This window comes from Eptesicus fuscus, chromosome 11 (assembly GCF_027574615.1).
Source record: "Eptesicus fuscus isolate TK198812 chromosome 11, DD_ASM_mEF_20220401, whole genome shotgun sequence".
NCBI classification, from domain to species: domain Eukaryota; kingdom Metazoa; phylum Chordata; class Mammalia; order Chiroptera; family Vespertilionidae; genus Eptesicus; species Eptesicus fuscus.
In genome coordinates this window covers 72,347,374-72,366,205 of record NC_072483.1, presented here as the reverse complement: position 1 = coordinate 72,366,205, position 18,832 = coordinate 72,347,374, and the positions used below count along the sequence as shown (strand labels likewise).

The 18,832-nt window shown below is 53.2% G+C and overlaps 1 protein-coding gene and 1 non-coding gene across 2 annotated transcripts in view; both read right to left on the bottom strand.

The window, feature by feature from the left end:
* Positions 1–6,288: 6,288 nt before the first annotated feature.
* On the bottom strand, positions 6,289–6,367 carry MIR375 (microRNA mir-375). Its single transcript, NR_129265.2, has one exon. It is a non-coding gene; the product is annotated as a microRNA mir-375 (primary transcript).
* Positions 6,368–7,556: 1,189 nt separating this feature from the next.
* CFAP65 (cilia and flagella associated protein 65) overlaps positions 7,557–18,832 on the bottom strand; it is a 31,919-nt gene continuing 20,643 nt past the window's right edge. Inside the window, exons 20-33 of the mRNA XM_054722851.1 lie at positions 17,033–17,209; positions 16,641–16,707; positions 16,386–16,496; positions 13,995–14,186; positions 13,732–13,890; positions 12,363–12,506; positions 12,031–12,144; positions 11,770–11,877; positions 10,685–10,729; positions 10,269–10,471; positions 9,678–9,806; positions 8,643–9,140; positions 7,856–7,987; positions 7,557–7,734 (exon numbers count right to left, since the gene is read on the bottom strand). Coding sequence (XP_054578826.1) covers positions 7,614–7,734; positions 7,856–7,987; positions 8,643–9,140; positions 9,678–9,806; positions 10,269–10,471; positions 10,685–10,729; positions 11,770–11,877; positions 12,031–12,144; positions 12,363–12,506; positions 13,732–13,890; positions 13,995–14,186; positions 16,386–16,496; positions 16,641–16,707; positions 17,033–17,209 — 2,200 coding nt within the window. The 3' untranslated portion in view covers positions 7,557–7,613. The remainder of the gene's footprint in view (positions 7,735–7,855; positions 7,988–8,642; positions 9,141–9,677; positions 9,807–10,268; positions 10,472–10,684; positions 10,730–11,769; positions 11,878–12,030; positions 12,145–12,362; positions 12,507–13,731; positions 13,891–13,994; positions 14,187–16,385; positions 16,497–16,640; positions 16,708–17,032; positions 17,210–18,832) is intronic.

The following is an 18,832-nucleotide window of genomic DNA, read 5'->3' as shown; positions in this document are numbered from 1 at the left end:
ATTCTGGATTCAGCCACCAGGAGGCGCGGGCGGGCCGCTCTGGGAGGGAAGCTGAGGCCACCAGGCTGGTGGAAGAGGCAGCTGGTTGGGAGGCTGAGGTTGGGAGGGGCGGCGGGCGCCCGTTGTGAGTGCGTCAGCCTGTGCGTCTTCGCTGGTCCATGACGTGGGTCCCGGTGTTAGGTCCGAGGCCGCGGGTTGTCTGTCAGACTGGACGCTGTATGTACAGCAGCTGGGGCCCCGGGTCTGGGCATGCTCCTGAGGTTGGGGCTCCACCTGGGAGGGCTGTTTCCAGTACAAGTGTTGGTCAGATCAGAAGACTGTATTCCGCAGGAGGGCGTGTGTGTGTGTGTGTGTGTGTGTGTGTGTGTGTGTGTGTGTGTGTGTTCAAAGGCTTGGGGGAAGTGCTGGTAGTAGTACAGCTGAGATCCAATTAGAATTAGGAGTCCGGCTGAGATTTGGGGTGGGGACCCTGTGTGTGAGCAGGACCACTGCTCCTCTTCTAGTCCTAAATTCCCATCTTGGCTTGCACTATGAAGCTGTGTGGCACTAGCTAGCCAGCCTCTCCCCTCCCCTGTACCTCAGCTTCCTCATCAGGAAAAAGGTGTACAGGTACCACTGCCCCCACCCTACAGTCCGAAGCTTTTCATTCTAGCTGTCTGCACACCCACCAAACACTGCCAGTAGCTAGTTGCCCAGAAGACCTCTAGACTTCTCTCAAGGTCTCTCCAGTCCCCCAGCCCCCTCCCTGACTCTGGACCTCAAAGTTGAGGGAGAAAGGAATTAACCACTGAGGGGAAGGAGCAAGAAAGGGGCTGTCAGGGGGCCCTGCCTGGTGTGCCAGAATGGGACTCTGGGTTTCTGTCCCTTTCCTGTACTATGGACCCCCCCCTCCCAGCTTCCTTTCTTTGTCCATTAGCTCCAGTCCCCCAGTCTCCCTTCACCCAACCCCCTTCTAGCCCCCTCCCAACCCCCCAGCAGCTGGTCCTGTTTGTTTTCCCAGATCAGTTTTGCCCAGAGCTTCCTGAGGGTGGATGCACAGGTGGCTTTGTTTGCCAGCTCAGCACCCTCACTGCTACCTCCTCCACAGCCACAGCCTTGGCCTTTAGGTGTGGAGAGGGAGAGTTAGGAAGGCAAAACAAACAAAAAACAGTGTCCCCACATCCACACCTCAAAGAGACCTCAAGATCTCACAGAGAACCCATCCAGTTCTTCATCTCTTATAGGGACCCAAGTTCCACAGAGAAATCCTCAGGACCATTCCCCCTCTTATGATTCTACCCAAACACCCATCTCATAAGGCACCCTAAGATCTCACAGAGAAAGCCTTAGACCCAGTTCTGTTTCCTGTAGATCCCACTCATATCCCCATCCTATATGGGGACATGTAGATCCAACAAAGAAACCCTCAGACCCAATCCTGGCCTCTTACCCAGGTCCCCATCCCAGTTAAAGGCCCTGAGAATCCCCAGAGAAGTGATGTCTCCTTCATATAGAGCCCCATCCCATAAAAGGCCCAACTTCTCAGTACTGTGGGGCAGCTGAGAAGTGCCTGGTGGCCCGTGTCCTATCAAGTCAACCTGCTCCCACCCTTACCTCTCATTTCACTGGGAAATCAGCCAGGGCTTTGGTGACTGAAGATGCAAATTCTGTGAATGGTGCCCTCTTGCACCCTTGTACCATCACTAGCCCCTCCTTTGCAGCTCTGCTCCTCCACTCCCTGCCCCCACCCCAGGTCTGGAGCCAGGAACAGGCAGATGAGCACTTTCCCTGGGGCTGTGAGGTCTGGTCTCCTGGGAGACAGAGATAACAGTGAGAGACCAGCTCAGCCCCAGCAGGGTCCAACAGCTGGGCCCTAAAGAGGTGGGTCTTGAGGGGGTGGGAGCCCCACCCACACAGACCCATTGTCTTACCCTGTTATAAACAGAGCCCCTCAGTAGGGATAGAGAGCTGGCCACCATCCAGGGAAATGGAAGGCAGCTTTTAACACTACCCACTCACCCAGACACAAAGGCACAGGCTGGCACAGGGCGACAGAGAGTGCACGCATACACATGTTCACACAGTACAGGCACATGGATAGGTCCCACATGCACCACAGGTAAACATCCTAGCATTTAATAAACACCTCAAAGTCACACTCATTGATGGGCAGACATTTCTCAAATATTTAATAAGATGTACTATGTGCCAGGCACTGTGCTGAGTGTTGGAGTGACATGTGAGCATGCACTTTCACATGCACATATCCCACTCACGGTCACCTAGAAAAGATCATCTCAGCCACCCACCCGTCACCATACAGACACTGAAGATGGGCTCTGGAGTCACGCTGCTGCCTGGGTTCAAATCCAAGCTCCACTGCTTATAAGTTAGATGACCTTGTACACTATTTCTCAGCTTTTCCCTCTGTAAAATGGGAATAATCATCTTAAAAACTGTTATGAAAATTTAAATCCATGTAAAACACAGCCTGCTGTATGCACCCAATAAATGTTAGCTGTTCCTGTTGTGTTTATAACTGGCTTTGCTGCATGGTTCTGCCCACCCCCTGGGGCTGGGGTGGAGGAGAGGAGCCAGGGCAGCAAGTATAAGTCTGGGATCTGCATCCCCCTTCCCACACTTGCCTGTGGAAGCCAGCCTAGCACTCAGGATGAGGAGCCTTTCTGCCTCACCCCATTCCAGTCACTCTGCTGATGACCTCAGTTTGGGAGGACTGGGAAGGTCCGAGGGGAGTATCCCAATCCTTTGTTCTTGTTCAGGCCTCTGCTATTCTGGAAAGAATGCTTGCGAGTGAAACTGGAGATCTGACTTCTGGTCCCCACACCTTTTCTGGCTCTATATGTAGTCTTGAGCAGGTCACTCCCCCTCTTGGGGCCTCAGTTTTGTACCTGTGAACTAAGCTAACTGCTGATCCTGGAGGGGCCTCCCAGCCATGACTTCTGTGATCCTGTGACGCCTCAGGAAGCTTCCCCCCTCTTCCTCCCCAGCCTTCCCCTCCTCCTCCCCCCCCCGCCCCCCCCCCCCCCCCACAGGCCTAGGCAGAGTGAGGGGGTGAGTTGCCTGCTGTCACCATGGGGACTAATCTCTAAGAAGGTCATTGAGCCTCCGCTTCTGCCTTGGCCTGATGGGGATTAGTACCTGGGTATGAACCCCCCCTTGCTTCCATGCCCAGGTCCCCCCACTCTCTTTTAGACCCTGGGCAGCCTCCACACCCAGAAGTTCCTGGGCTGGGCCAGAATCAGCAGGTGGACAGTGGAGGCAGGGCAGCTGCTATAGTTGTCTTTCTGTCCAGCTGTGGCCGAGAGAGAAAGGGGGAGAGATGGAGTCAGATCATGCCCCACTCATGGCCTGAGTCTTGCCCCTCTTTGGCTTCTACTTCTTTTATTTATATATATATATATATATAATATATTGATTTTTTTTACAGAGAGGAAGGGAGAGGGATAGAGAGCTAGAAACATTGATGAGAGAGAAACATCGACCAGCTGCCTCCTGCACACGCCCCACCGGGGATGTGCCCGCAACCAAGGTACATGCCCTTGACCGGAATCGAACCTGGGACCCTTCAGTCCCCAGGCCGATGCTCTATCCACTGAGCCAAATAGGTTTCGGCTGGCTTCTGCTTCTTAAGGAGAGATTGGTCCCCCAAAAGAGGGTGTCACTCCCACCTCCAGCCCTGGCTGTCCCATTTGCAGCCCACATAGAAGCCGCTCTTTCTCCTCTTTTAGAGGCAATTTCCCCTCACCGATGTGGGATGGGGTGGAGGCTGTTTCCACATCACCTCCCCCTTCTTCTACATATACTGTGCCTTCCACCTCTGGTTACCTGACCTCTGACCCTCCATCTCTCTTAAGTGTACATCTCTGTTATCTCACATTGTCTCTGTCCCTCTTTGGTTTCTCTCAGGTGGTCTCTGCCTCTCTCTCAGGTCTCTCTCTAGCTCTTGGTTTCATTGTGGGTGTATGTGTGTGTATGTGTGTGTGTGTGTGGAGGGGGGGGGGTGTCTGCAGTCTCTTTGGCCCTGAAATTTGTATGGTTCTCACACTCCTTTGGGCAGCACCCTCTGTCTGTCCATCTGTCTTCTGGTTGTGTTCTTGGCCCTCCTCTGATCCTTCTTCCCAATGCCATTCATTTTCAGGCAGCAGTTTCCTAGTCCCGCCACTGCCTGAACTCCAAGCTCAGACCCTTTTTCTGCTCCCTCCCCTGCCCAGGGTGCTGACGGGGAAGACAGGAAGCAGGCTCTGGCTGGGATCTGGACAGGCGAGGGGGGATGGGCCCCCTCAAACACCAGCTGCTGAGCACCCCCCTTACAGGAGGCAGCCCAGCACCTGCAGGCCTGCCTGGCGCCTAGAGACTCCGCCCCTGGCCAGGCAAGGGAGGAGGGACCTGGATGAGGGGACAGATCCCTGGCCAGGGCCAGGAAATTCAGGTCTTCATGATGGGTGGGGGATGGAGGCCCAGGGAAATTAGGTTCTGGGGGAGAGGGGGAGAGAAGAACAAGGGCATGTCCCAGACCACTGGTGGCCTCGTTTTCTCAACAACACCCCCCCCCCCACCCACACACACACACACAAAGGACTGCTCTATGTGTGCCTTAGGGATCATTCTAGGGGAGACCTTTGTTGTGCAGCCCCAGGATCTGGAATCCCAGCCAGAGGGGAGGAGCTCTAGCCCCCTCTGTGATTGGGGGAGGGGAGAGGAAGCCCTCCAAGACTTCGGGAGGACTTGCCAGCCAGCCGTCGGCCTAGTCCCTAAGAGGCACAGCATTCAGTGCCAGGCAAGGAGCAGAGGGCTAGGCCCAGGGCTAGGCCTGGTCAGTGAGGCCAGAATGGGGACTGCACACACCCCAGCCTGGGACCTAAGCATCCCCCCTTCCCATCCACGGCTGCTGTGCCCACAGATCCCATCTGTAATGCCCCCCTCTCCCCAGACCTGCCAGGGATCTGTCAGAGGCATCTCATCCCCATTCCCTTGCTTTCTCTGCAACAAGGACACAGCAGATCCCCATGGGGCCTGAGAGTGGTTGGGTGAAAGGTGGCAGTGGAGGGGGCCGTGAGAGTGGGGGACAAGCCATCAAGCACCTCCAGCAACAGCCAGATTAGAGCTGGAAGGGACCAGTGACTTCTGACCCTTGTTCTCATATCCCTGTGGACGGCCTAGGCCTGGGTGTGTGGGGATACAGTCCCTCCCCATGAGGCTTCCTCACCTTAAGGGGGAACTAGGGCTGCATATTGCTGTCCAAGGAGCCCTACTTCCACCTCCGTCTATAACTAGCCCCTCCCATCCAGGGCTGGCTCAGCATCACCATCAATTTTGGAAAGCAGAATGGACACCTGGAGTCAAGGACAGACTCAGCGAGGGGCTCAGACTGACCAAAGGCCTTGTGTGGAGCCCTCAGTTCTAAGGTCTCTTAGCAGGAGGCCAGGGTCTTGAGCAATCTCTGTCCCCCTCCTTTATGTCCGAAGTGAGTCCCTGAAAAGGGAGATGGTCTGTCCCAGGTTTGGGTTGTAGCTAATGACTCATGGACTCCCAGCTGTGCTGAGGGCCACACAGACCCCACCCGCATCCTGAAACAAGAGGCCTTGGAACTATGATGTTTGGGGAAGGTGGTGAGCTGCTGTGCCTTGGGACCCCATTGGGCAAGGGCTACTGAACCCTGTGTTTGTCATTTCCAGTCAGTCAGTCTGTCTGTCTGTCTGTCTGTCTGTCTCAGACATGAGAAGACCGAAAGAGGGGCGGGGGAGATGGTAGTGAGTGAACCCTCAGGCTGGCAGTACCACGGGGATCTGGAGGAGAGACTTGATCTCCATCGCGGTTCTAGCCCACCCCATCCAGCTTCACATCTCACCACTACTGCTTCAATCCCTTTGAGGGCCTCCAACTTTCCCAGGAACCAGAATATGGAGACTCATGGGAGGCCAGACCACCATCCTCATTTTGCAAATGTGAAAGCCCCAGGAGAGGCCAAGAATGACTTGCCCAAGGCCACAGAAGTCGCTGGGACAGAGTCGGACCAGAAACTGGGTTTCTACCTCCGAAAGGCTCCTGTTCTGGGTCACAGCCCCCGATGCCACCCGGTGGAGTCCGCCCTGTGGCCTGATTACCCCAATCGAGCCGGCAGCCTAGGTGTTTCCGGCCAGGGCAGGACAAGGCAAAGCGGGTGAGGCCGGATGGGAGCCGGATCTCGCCTGGGAGCGGCGCACAGCCTCTCCGACCCGTGTGGTGGCGGCGGCGGCAGCAGGTGCCTGCGTGGCGATGGGGCTGGGCCTCCGGGCGGATGCTGACAGGCCGCCCCTGCCTCACGCGAGCCGAACGAACAAAACGCTCAGGTCCGGTTTGTGCGAGGGGCTCGTCGCGGGGCGGGAGCGGAGGGCCCGGGGCCTGGCTGTGGCCCTTGGTGATCTGGTCCTGGTCTTCCGCGAGCGAGCGCAGTGCCGCACTGCACTCCGCCAGCCGCCGCCTCACCTGCGCGCATCTGCGGCTGACACGTCGGCGGCCAGGGAGGCACCGCAGGTGCGCACCTGGCCTGCCCCTCCCTTCCTGGTCACTCTCCACCCTCTCGGGCCCGTTTGGCTAAGTCCCCAGCGCACGCCTCGGAGCTTGTGCCAAAGCCCGGGCTCAGCGCGCTCTTATACGGCCTCTTCAGTCCCCGCCCCTAGACACACATACACACACGCACACTCACACCTGTCCGGGCGCTCGTTTGCTCGGGGCAAATATTGACTCAGAGGAGGCGGAGCGCCCCAACCCCCTCCCGCCCCGGCTGGGGCTCCAGGGCCAGAGCTCCTCCAGGCCTTGGCGGCGGGTGTGTGTTGGGGGGGGGGGGGGGGGGTTGGGAGGGGGGAGTCGAGGACCTGGGCGCCTCTGGAACAACACCAGATGTCACTTTTCCACCCACTTGCCTCTAGCGGGGGGTGGGGAGAGAGGATGGGAGGAGCCGAAGAGCTGAAGAGCTGCCTGGCGGAGGTTAGGGGGAGCCGAGGTGGGTATCTCAGGGAAGGCGGGACAGCCCTGGTCAGGGGACTCAGAGTCATGACGGGAGTCGCTGGTAGAAACTGTGGCCCTCTGTCTAGGAGTGACCTACACCGGCGCCCCAGCGTCTAGTTCTTGGCCCTCCTCGACACGCTTCGGTTTCCCTTTCTTTCCAGGCTATTAGCAGAGCCCCAGGAGCCCCGCAGCTGCTGAAAAAACGGCTAAGAGCGGAGTGGTCAGGCCTCGGAGAGGTCACCTCGACCCGAGGCCACCTGCTGCACTCACCGGGCCTGGCGCTCCGTTTCTGTCCACCAGGCTACTCTGGATTTAAGGCCAATCGGGCCCCAACCAAAGCGCCCTCCCCTGGCCTGACCGGATCCGGCGCCCGGCAGTCAGCCGCGGGAACCCTCGCCTAGCCTCGCTGGGTGTGGAGTGGAGAGGGCAATCGCCCAGCCAGCCCCTGAGTCTCCAATGAGCTGCTGCAGTCCACATCCGCCGCTCCCACCATCTGTTTCGTAGGAAACCGAGTGCGAGTTGCTTCCGCGTTGGAGAAATAAAGACAGATATAGAAAGAAAGAAAGAAAGAAAAAAAAAGCTAGATGTTTTACTGGCGGGGTAGTGGAGAGGGGACCGGTTAGAACCTAGCGAAGCAAATCGAAGGGGCTGGACGCTGGCGTCCGCAGAGAGTCGGTAGGGAGCGGCGTCACGGGCCGAGTCACCGCTATTTGGGGCGTCCCCTGAAGCAGGTCTTGAGTCGGAATCCTGGAAGACAGAAAGCCCCAGGTAGGGGTGAGGGCGAGATTTGGGACCAAGCCTGCCGGTCCATACCACCCCTCACACCCCTCCGTTGCCGTCCACGCGGCGCTGGCCGGGGTGCCCCCACCTGCAGAGCGGTGGCAGGGCGATGACGCGCGGCCGCGAGGTGAGCACCACCTCCCCTCGGCTCGCCTCCACTAGGATGTTCTGGATCATGTTCTCTAGCAGCGCCTCCTGCAGGTTGGCGAAAGCCGGGAGCCTGCAGGGGACCAGAGAGTCGGTGTCAGCGCTGTCACCCACCACAGTCACATTTTCTGCTGACCTCCTCTGTGCTGTACCGTGTGCCACGTGCTCTACCTGGATTCTCATTTACCCCCCCACACACACCCTCCCAACACTAGGCGGCATCCTCGTTCCAAGTTTGCTCACACTTCAAGAGCCCAGCTTACCAAACGTCACGTTGCTGGCACAGTAGTGGGATTCAAACCTTGGCAACTATAGTCCCCATCTCTCGGCCACGTTTGGGGAAAGGCATCCAATAATGAGAATGTACAGAAGGGACTGTATAGGGCCTAGGAAATCCCAACCACAGAGCAGTCCCAGGGAAAGTGGTACAAGAAGAGGTGGTACTTCTCTCCTGCTTCGAGAAACCCATTTAAGAGATCTTGAAGACTACAACTACTCTCCTTGAAGTGGTGTGATGGTGAATGTTAATAGGCAGGTCTTGGAGAGAAAATGAAAGCTCAGATTGCCATTCTGTAAATACTCCCACCCAGGCCTTACCCTTCCAACGGTTAAACACTGAGTTGGAAGAGATGCATACAGGAGGCCACCCCGGTATACCACTGCCTTGCAGGAAGGATCCTTCTGCACACAGCCCTCCTCCAAACCCACACCTGGGTCTGTCTGCTCACCTGCTGATGGCCTCCTTCTCATCCTGCTCTCGCTCCTCCTTCATCATGATCTTCAGCTGCTGCTGCCACCACCATTTCAGGGACTCCTGGGATGAACGCTGCTGTGGGGTTTCAGTCCCTGCCCAGGTCAACTTCTCTTCCTTCTCCTTCATCATCTCTTCATCCTCCTCCAGCTCCTCCTTGCCTGTCTCCTCCTCCTCTTTCTTCTCTTCCTCCTCCTCTTCCTCCTCTTCTTCCTCCTCCTCCTCTTCCTCTTCCTCCTTCTCCTCCTCTTCCCCATATTCCTCTCCCAGCCCCCATTTGTCCTCCTCCTGCTCCTTGCCTTCCCTGTCATCCCAGCTGTTGGAGGACAGAAACAGGCCTGGTTCTACGTGCAGGCTGCTGGAGTGGGCCATGAACCTGGCTGACTGCTCACTCCAGAACTGGCAAAAGTAAGGAATCTGCTCCACTAGGCTTTGGTCCATGGCTTCATGGAAGGTCTTATCTTCCAGCAGGCCCCTGGGTGGCAGGGAGGAAGAGAAGGTTCTCACTGAGAGGCCTTGCGGCCCCCTGTGAGGTTTTGGTTTCAGCGTTCCCCAAGTAGTGGTTCTTGCCTACTGTGCCCACAAACAAGAGCTAAGTGGGGGAGGGAAGCCCTTGGTCCATTGTCCCCACCCCCATCCTTCTTTAGAGGAAGACATCTCTGGACCCCATGGAGTCTTAGAGGTGAAGATTATATGGTAGAGACAGAGCCAGGAAGTCTGAGTTACACAGATGAGGGACAGGAACCCTGAGGAGAATGTGAACTGACTCTAGACATCATCTACCAGCCGTGGACAGGGCAGAACTCAGGACCCAGCCCTGATGATCCCTCCAGCCAGCTCTATTGGAGCTATACTATCCTGGAGAGCCTGGGACCACCTATGGAATGATCTTGTAAGGAAGTTTTATTTTTCAGGAAAGGAAAGGCTAGGACTTCAGCAGCTGTGAGTGGACTCAGAATTGACTGAATGGGCTGGAGAAATGGGGGCTAGTGTCCACGGGGTGGACAGTCACCTGATGATGGTGGTGAGACAGTCAACCAAAAGCTGCTTCTTCTGCTTGGAGACAGGGGCCCACGTGTCAAGGGATTCTTTCTCAGAAGCCTCCGACTCCTCCGTGATGCACTTCCTTTTTGGCAGCATCCTGGGGTGAGCCATGACACTGAGTGGCCTGCACAAGCCACCATGCTGGGACTGGGGGCATAAGCAGTGGTGGTGGCCTCCCAATCAAGAGGACATGGATGCGTTTGGGGTGGGCCCATCCTTAACCCAAACATGGTGCTACTGCATTTGGGGAACTAAACCTGACCCTCAGAGTTGATGCAGGACCTGGAGTGGCTCCAAGTTGGAAAGGAAGGAAGGATGGGGAGGCCTCGGTGGGTTTCCTATGGGGCCTCTGGCTCTTTGCCTCCTCCTCATATGGGCTTTAGCAGTAATGGGGGCATCTTGGGCTCAACAATGCCATATTAGCCCCAATCTCCCCCACCCCTGCCACTGCACCTGTTCCAAGCCCTCAGTAAGGGTTGGGTCTGGGCAGCCCCTGTTCTGGAGAGGGAGAGGGGGTAGAGAGTAGAGGAAGGAGACCCCTCACTCCCTGAGAGTTCACCGGTGCAAGAAGTGCCGGGGAAAGTCAGAGAAGAAGTTGGCCAGGAAGTAGTCGATGGCATGGGCGCGGGCAGTGAGGCCCAAGTAGAGCATGCCTGGCGAGGGCGGCTGGGGACATGGCCAGGATGTCTCCTCCTTTGGGATCTTAATATTCCAGCTGGTGGGTGGGTCGAAAGACTGCTGTTTCTTGATGGGGGGCAGCGTCTTTGGGAAGGGGGAGGCATGATGGCAGGGTTTCAGGACTGTACTCCCATCACCAGTGGGTCCCCAGCCCACCAACCAGGTCTTTTGGGCCATGCAGGGGTTTGACTCTACCCTTCTAGGAGGCTGGACCAGGGGTTGGCGGTATCTTTGAGAGCAAGCAAGGACCCTCTCTCAAGTTATCCAAGGAGATGGCCCTTGGGCTTATTGATTTACCTTGTACCTCCTCACAGGTTCATAGGCTGTATAATATGCCCTTTTCTGTGGAAGCAAAGAGACCCCTGCTTAGGATACAAGAGGCCTAGAGGCCTGAAGCCAATGCCAGGACCTGCTGCCCTCTTGGACTTGCCCAAGAAACACCTTCTTCCAGAACCTTCCCTAGGGAAGTGCAACCTAAAGACAAGGAAACTTAGTTATCCAACTGAAGGAAAGAGGAGGTGCTGCCAAATATGTGTAGGCTGCCCCCAAAGAGCTTGTCCTTGTGCCCTGGAGCTTTGTGGTTTGGTTTGATAAGGAAACAGCCTCTCTTATTAAGATTTAATGCAGAAAAAAAGGTTTAGTTCAGAAATCCCTTCTTCGGTGGCCTTAAGATATGATTTGCATCCACAGTTGGGCCAGAGCTTTAGAGGGGAGCAGTCCCTCCTGTGAAGTTGTGTGGTGGACACAAAGGTGATCAAGGAACATGAATACTACCATGGGAAAGCTATGAGATTGGAGGAGGAACCAAGATATGTTTTGTCTTATGTTTATCATTGGTCTCCCCCGACAAATGCTCATAGCATGTTTAACGAATGCTTACTGGGGGGCAGGCACTTTGCATGTATTAACTCCTTTGATCCACCCAAGAGTGCTCAAAGCAGATAATATTTTACTCACCTTAAAATATTTTTAAAACTTTCAATTTTAATCTTGGGAAATTTCAGACATATATAAAATTATATACAAAGAATCTTCCATTATCCACCACCCACCTTCAACAATTAGCAACTCACAGCCAATCTTGTCTCATCTCCACCCCACCTCTGAATTATCTTGAAGGCAATCCTCTGGTCCCTAGTACCCAGCACTTCAATGGCACCTGTTAAGTACTAGCTACATGAAACTGGATGGTCAGCCAGCCTTCTATATCCAAAGAGTCTCTTGGGGAGATATTATGATTAGTTTAATGAAAGAAATCTACCCTCTTAAAGCAGGCTGGCCAGTTTTGCATATCAGACACCCTCAGATCACTACTTCTGTCATCTCTGGTAAGGCCAATCAGAAATATCTATGGTGTTTAAGGTCCACTCTGCCCTCCTTACCTTCACTTTCCTATCTGTGATAGTGAACTCCACTTCCTGCCGCACCTTCTCGTCCTTCCACTCCTGCAGTTCCTTATGGAACTTCTTCAGGAGTTCCTGTCGGTACACCTGTGGCCCAGGACAAGGAAAGAGAAGACCAAAGTCTGGCATCTTGCTGTAGACCCCCTGTCCTTCCAGGAGCTGGTTTGCCCTGGGGATATGGGGATCTAATAGGGCTGGGAACTGTGCTCTAACTCAGCTTCTTTCTGGGGCTGATCCTACCTTGCATACCAGGTCCATGCTATAGAAGCTGGCATGCACTGAAGCCTTCAGAGTCACCACAAATGGGATCGTCTCTTCCGGAGCCACCTTCCCTCTCATGGGGCTCACGGACACCTGTTGATTTGGGGAAGGAGTCTCTGGAGCTTCATAGAGATGGAATGGGACAAGATGAGATGGTATGGGATGGAGTGGTATGATATGGTATGGGATGAAGTGGGATGGGATGTATGGATGGAGGGAATAGGATGGGGTGGGATGAAATGGGACAAGGTGAGAGGGGGGTAGGAACCTCTGCTGGAGGTTCAGAATCTGTGGAAACAAGAGACTCTCACCTCCCCGAAGTCTAGAGGCTTCAGCTGCCAGGCGAAGACAATTGTCTCATTTTTGGAGCTGTTGTTGAGGAACAGCAGGCGGCTGCACTTGCTCTGCACAGGAATGTTTCCCAGGGAGACATGAGACTGGGACAGGAAGACATTCTGTTGGTGGAGACAACACAACAGCAACTTTGGGAGGTGAAAAAATAATAATCAGAGCAACTACTGCCAATTACTGAGTGCTTCCAACAGTCCAGGTACCAAGGTAGGCAATTTACATGCATTTGATCCTCCCAATAGCCCTATTATACAGGTTCTACTGTTATTCCCATTTTACAGATATACTGCTAATGTTCAGACAGCATAAATATTTTCTCCAAAGGTCTCTCACAGGTGAAGCTTGGGTAAACCCAGTTTTACTCTGAATCCTATGATTTTGACCATTAAAATGGGCTTGGAAAGGCTGAGAAATCAGAATTCGCTTAGAGAAGACAGAACTAAAGCCAACATAGTTTGAGGCCTTGAAGGATGGTTATAAATTTCTCCCTTCTCACTACTGCATTTGACTTGCCCAAAAAAAAAAAAAAAAAAAAAAAAGGATGGTTATAAATTAATGGGTGACCAGCTGTTGTTATTGTCACTGGGCACAGAACAGGAGCTGTGTTGTAGGGGTGTCTGGGAAGAGTAAGGCCACATGAAAGGAGCACTTTCTCTCTGTCCAGACTGAGTGCCTCCAGGGCTGGGACTTTGTCGGACTCTTCTCTGTGTCCCCAGGGCCTCCACAGTGCTCATCCTGCAGTAAAAGTCCAAAAGGGTAGTGGTGGAAAGGTGGACAGGCAGGTAGTAACTAGATGGTGCATGGAAGGATGGATGGAGAACTGCATGGATGGATGGGATACATTGATGAGTAAACTGGCATACAGGTCAGGGAGGAGATGGATAGATGGGTGGGTGGATAAATGGGTCAGACCTCCCAACAGTGAGGAGTATGTGAACTAAAGGTAGTGTTAGTGACTCTAGATATCTTTCAGCAAATCCATCTAGGTCCAGGGGTGGGCTGTTCTGTTTGAAAATAATACCTTAGAGCCCTAGGTATTACCTACCCCTTCTTTCTACGCCTTCTAGTAACCTCACCCTAATGCTGAGAAGAGGGTGGAGTGGCTCGAGCAGGAACACCTGTGGTCACTAGGTGGCAGGGTAAGCCTCCCATGGAGCTGGTGCTGCCTCCTAAATCTGAAGGAAGTCTGGTTCCAGGCTTCACCTCTGTATTTCTCCATTCTCAACATCATACAATTTCCTTCCCAGCCTCCCCATTCCCATGCACTGGCCACCCTGGCCCCTCAGGCTCCTCCTAGGCCTCAGACCTTCCCAGCTCCCTTCCCCCTACCTGTCCAGGAACCATCAGCCTTGAATGTGTGGAGCTGTTGTCCCATGAGGAGATATTGTGGAAAGGGGCTGTATCCCCCAAGGCATGGGGGTCATAGCCCACTCCCTGGAATTGGATTTTGGCCGAGTGCCATCCCAGGATGTGGATGGGCACCTCCACCTGGAAAGTTAGGAGGGTGAGGGGGGAAGGGACTGGTCAGAGCAAGTCCTGCTGAGGAGGCCAATTCCAATCCCCGTCCCATGTTAGCCCAGGCTGCTACTCACTGTGTAGGTCTTGGCCTCAATAGGTGAGAAAATCCACAAGATCTGAGCAGTGGTGCCTGGCTGGATCTCCCCTTCGGGGTTGAGGCAGCAGAAGATGGGGTGGTCAAAATTTTTTGCCTGAACCTGTGACAGGATGTCGGTCTGGATCTCATATGTCACAGGCACCGAGCCACCATTGTACAGCTCATATATCTGCAGGGGGTGGAGATGAGGAAACCTCCATATGGGCTCACGGCTGCAATGCAGAGAGCCTGGGATTCTTGTCCACTGCGGGAGGGCAGGTAGCTCTCCATAAGTCACACTTACAGTCCCAGAGCTCCCCTAAGTACCTCTGATTTCCCTTCTGGCTTCATCATCCAAGAAGTATATAACTGTATTTTCAGCCTGTGATATTTTAAGATAATCTGTAATCTTCATTTTATTTGTTCTCAACTTACCTTTGTCAAGGTATAAGGGGACACTTAGCTCATGTCCTTAGTATTGGAATTTAGGGAAATTGTCCAAGCAAGCACCATCCTGACTCTTCATCATTTTCTAGGCTCTGGTTCTAGTCACCTATGCGGCTGCCACTTTCCACGTCTGCTATCAGAGGCATTCCTGCTTAGAGGCAGACAAGGGAGAGTAGAAGGAAGGCATGCGGTCCCCCAGGAATAACTTCAAAGTTTGGGAATCACAGAACGTCCTGGAAGAAACCAGAGATCTTCTGGTCCAATCATTCATTTTAGAGATGAGCAAACGAAAGCCAGAGAGAATAAAGTGTTCATCTGGACTGAGGCCCAGTCCTCTCATCTTGTTTAGCACCCACTACTGAATATGCTGACTTTATTTCTCTAGCCTGGACAATCCTCTGAGCGTCAGACCTGTACCATCTTCTACTGGACAACCCCTCTTGGTTGTCTCACAGGCATCTCAAATTTGGCCAAAACCAACCTCTTCACTCTAAAACCTGTTCCTCCCCGCAGTATATCTCCTTTCAGTAAATGGCACTACATTTTCCCAGTAGCTCAAACTAGGAGAGCAATACATCCTCCATCCCTCCCCTTCTCTCTCTCTCTTTTTAAAAAAAAATTTTTTTTTTTTACTGATTTCAGAGAGGGAGGGAGCGGGGGAGAGAGATAGAAACATCAATGATGATAGAGAATTATTAATCGGCTCCTCCTGCCCACCCCACACTGGGGACTGAGCCCTCAACCTGGGCCTGGGCCCTGACTGGGAATTGAACTGTGACCTCCTGGTTCATAAGTCTGACACTCAACCACTGAGCCATACCAGCCGGGCTCCCTCCCTTTCTTACTTTCCATATCCAATCCCCAGCAAGTCCCAATGATTCTACCTCCAAAATGTAACTTAAATATGTTCACTTCTGTCTCTTTCCACTGCCCCCTTGCAGGTCCAGGCCATCATCTGTCATCATGAACAAAAGAGAAAGCTTGGCCACAGTTGTGGAGTTTGGTTGGAGGCACAGCTGGGTCTGTTGGCTCCATGTCTGAGGGCGTTTTCCATCATCTGCATTCAGGGCCACAGGAGAGTGGTCTGGTTGCTCTGGAAAGCTCTCTTGGGGCACAAGAGCCTTTGACTTCCTTTTTGAGAGTCTGGACCTCAGCAAGCTTGGGCACGCCCAGCCTCGGGTGGGGCTTCTGGGAAGCCAGTGGGGTAGAGGGTGACGTAGGGAAGTGAACAGAGCTTGGGGCTGGCGACTCCATCTCAGGTTGTCATTTCTCTACCTCTAGGCTAAATGGCCAGAGGCCCCTGCCCAGAAACACAAGGGCTTCTAAACAGTTGGAAATTTTAGAGCTATAAAATATTTAGGAAAATACTATGCCCCCCTCTGGAAGATTTCCGATGTATGTTTTCACAGCAAAGGAACCCGATTCCCTCCAACTAATAAAGAAAATCTTATAGCTTCGGGAGAATTCACAATGCAAAAAGATGTCCCTCTCAAAGCAGTGATTTTTAAACTGTGGCTGAGACCTATTAGTGAGCAGGTCATGAAACCAATTTAGTGGGTTATGTCCAGCATTTTTTAAAAAAGGAACAGAATATAATAAAACAAACCATCAGAGTACTTTGCATGTATGTATTGATTTGTGATCTGGGATGTGTTATGTAAGGTCTGGGTTATCAGTATGGTTTGAAGAACCCTGTGCTAGAGGAACAAATATAATAACCTTTCTTTGGCATGGGAACGGGGCCTGGCAGAGGGCTGGGCACCGGGCACCAGGAAGCTGAAGCCTCTTGCCTTGGGTCTCTCGGGGTCCAACCTGCAGGCCCACCTCTTAGAGTGAGGGCTTCTGGAAGGCAGTGTCTTTGTCACCCTGTCAAGAACTTTTTCAGACACACATAGCTCAACAAGTAGGCCTCTTGGTGAGCAGGACAATGTAGACCACTGACCTGGCGTGGGGGAAGTGTGTCACCGATCCGGACAGGGATGAACTGGTGGATGGTGGAGGTGAAGTGCACGTACTTCTGCTCCAGGTTCACTGTCACACCTATGAAATTTATCTGGAGATAGACAGCTCATGAGTAGCATCCCTCCCAGCGAGGAAGTGAAGCCCCCCGCAGAGAGATCCAGACCCCAGCTCCTTGGGGGTATAAGTCCCTGCTCCTCTCTTGACTGTCCAATGACAGTCAGGGCTAGGGCCTCACCAGGATCTCTCGGCCATGGGACACCTTGAAGAGCACTGGGAGGCGGTCAGTGCTGATGAACAGGTGGCTGGAAGGGAGGACACAAGTCCAGGATGAGTTAGGGATCCCTGATACCAGTGGGAGGACACATGATCACAGTACACCAGTGGCTTTGAGCTGGCTTGCTCCTGGGAGCATGTGGAAGCCCCTGAGTTGGGAAGGGACAAGAAGGGAATTAAACCTCCCCTGTAGGGTCCTCCCAGGGTGGTAGCTGGGAGGCAGGGTCCTCCCAGGGTGGTAGCTGCTCAGGGTACCCTGGAATCACACAGTACAAGGCCAGGATTCTCCAGGAGCCAGGGGAAAGGAGGGATCTCCAGGACTGGAAGTGCAGGGGGGTGAGGTGGGGGGAGCACCTGTATTTGAGCTCCACCACCTGCTCCTGCCCAGGACTCAGGCTCCCAGTCTTGGGGCTGATAGAGAATATGCAATTGTCCTGTACGCGCATGTGGTGCAGCTCGGTGCTGTCAAACTCTGTTTGCTCTGCCCACAGCTCCAGGTCGATCTGCTGGTCACTTGGAAAGAGAAAGGCCCTGGGAGGGGGTACAAAGCAGGAGGGGTGAAGCCTCTTAGTCAGAATAGAGAGGAGGAAGCTCTGAACCCCAGGAGGGATGGGGGCAGCCTCCTCCATGCCTCCCTGCTTCATCCCATCTGGCAAGCTGTCCCATGCATGGCTGGGCAAACGTGGCTGCTGTAGAATGTCATTGCACAATGACTAAACAGGAATTGAAGGCCGGGCAGGCTCTTATTGTGGGTTCAGGGGCTCAAGGGGGTCGCTTATATATGTGGGTCACTTAGAGCTGCCCATTAATCCTGGAAGGTTTTCTGTGACAAAACTCCTAGGAAGGTCCATTTGAGGCTCCTAAGAATGCCAGCAGTACCAACCCGGGCCCCCAAGAGGGACCGTGTCCAGCTTGGGCACAGGGCAGAGAACGGAGGTCCCAGCAGGACTTCCATTCTGGAATCTGAAGAAAGGTGGGCCTAGATTAATGCCCCTGAAATGCCTGGTGCTGTAGTAAAGTAGACACTGCACTTGCTGACAAAACAAGCGACAAAGGGGGCCCAAGATCACAACCTGAGATCTGGCACAGAGATGGCCTCAAACTGACAGAGGCTGTGAACAGGGAGAAGTCAGAGGGAAAGAGAAAATGGTCAACAAATCTGAAAAGGCTCAATGGGAGTTGGAAAAAGCAGATCAAAACTCCCTCCAGTTGATCTGAAATATTTTCAAATCAGAAATGTGAAGAGTTACATCCAATGCTGTTATGTCTAGGAAGAAGAGATACCCTCAAAAGTAGGTAGGGAGAGAAGAATCTGCTGCCACCTTTTTTGGTAGGAATTTGGAATAAAAAATGTATATGCCCTCTGAACAGAAATTATATTTTGGGAAAGTAACATGCAGAAATAAATGCACACACACACAAATATTTATTACAACCTCCTTTGTAGTGGCAAAATAAAAAGCACGGGGAACAACTAATGTCATCCAATAAAGGAGTGGTTTAATAATTTATGGCCATGTAATGGGATATTATGCAACTACTAAAAAGAATGAGCTAGATCTGTATATTGATCTGTATTTATCTAAAGGGAATGTTATTGATATAATGCTGAGCAGAAAGTAGTATGTAAAATGTGCTATTACTGTAAAACGGAGAGAGAGAGAGAGAGAGAGAGAGAGAGAGAGAGAGAATGAATAACCCTGTAGCTTTCGCTGGGTCTGTATGCTGTGGAGGAAGCTCTCATCACTTCAGCAGAGCGGACTTGAAGAGGGCAGGGGAAGTTCTTACTTTTCTCCCATCACCTTGTATCAGTTGACTTGTTACAGGTGAATAAACGGCCTTTGTCATTTTTATCTGGGGGATATTGACCAGTGGAGATCTTGTTATTTTGGGGGTCGTCTAAATAGTTTCAATACTTCCATTTCCCTCACCGCCTTCACCCAGTCTCCCTCCAAATAATCCTGAGCCCCTTTTCCCTGATGATCCTCTGGTGTGGGCTTCCCCATCGGGGACTGCAGCAGCCTCCCCACCTGTCCCCCTGCCTCAAACTGCTAATCCGTTTCTCTCTCCTCAACCCAGACCAGAGTGACAGGCCTGGTAAGTAGATGATGTCTTTGCCCTTCATCCCAGTTTACACCCCATCAATGCTCTTGG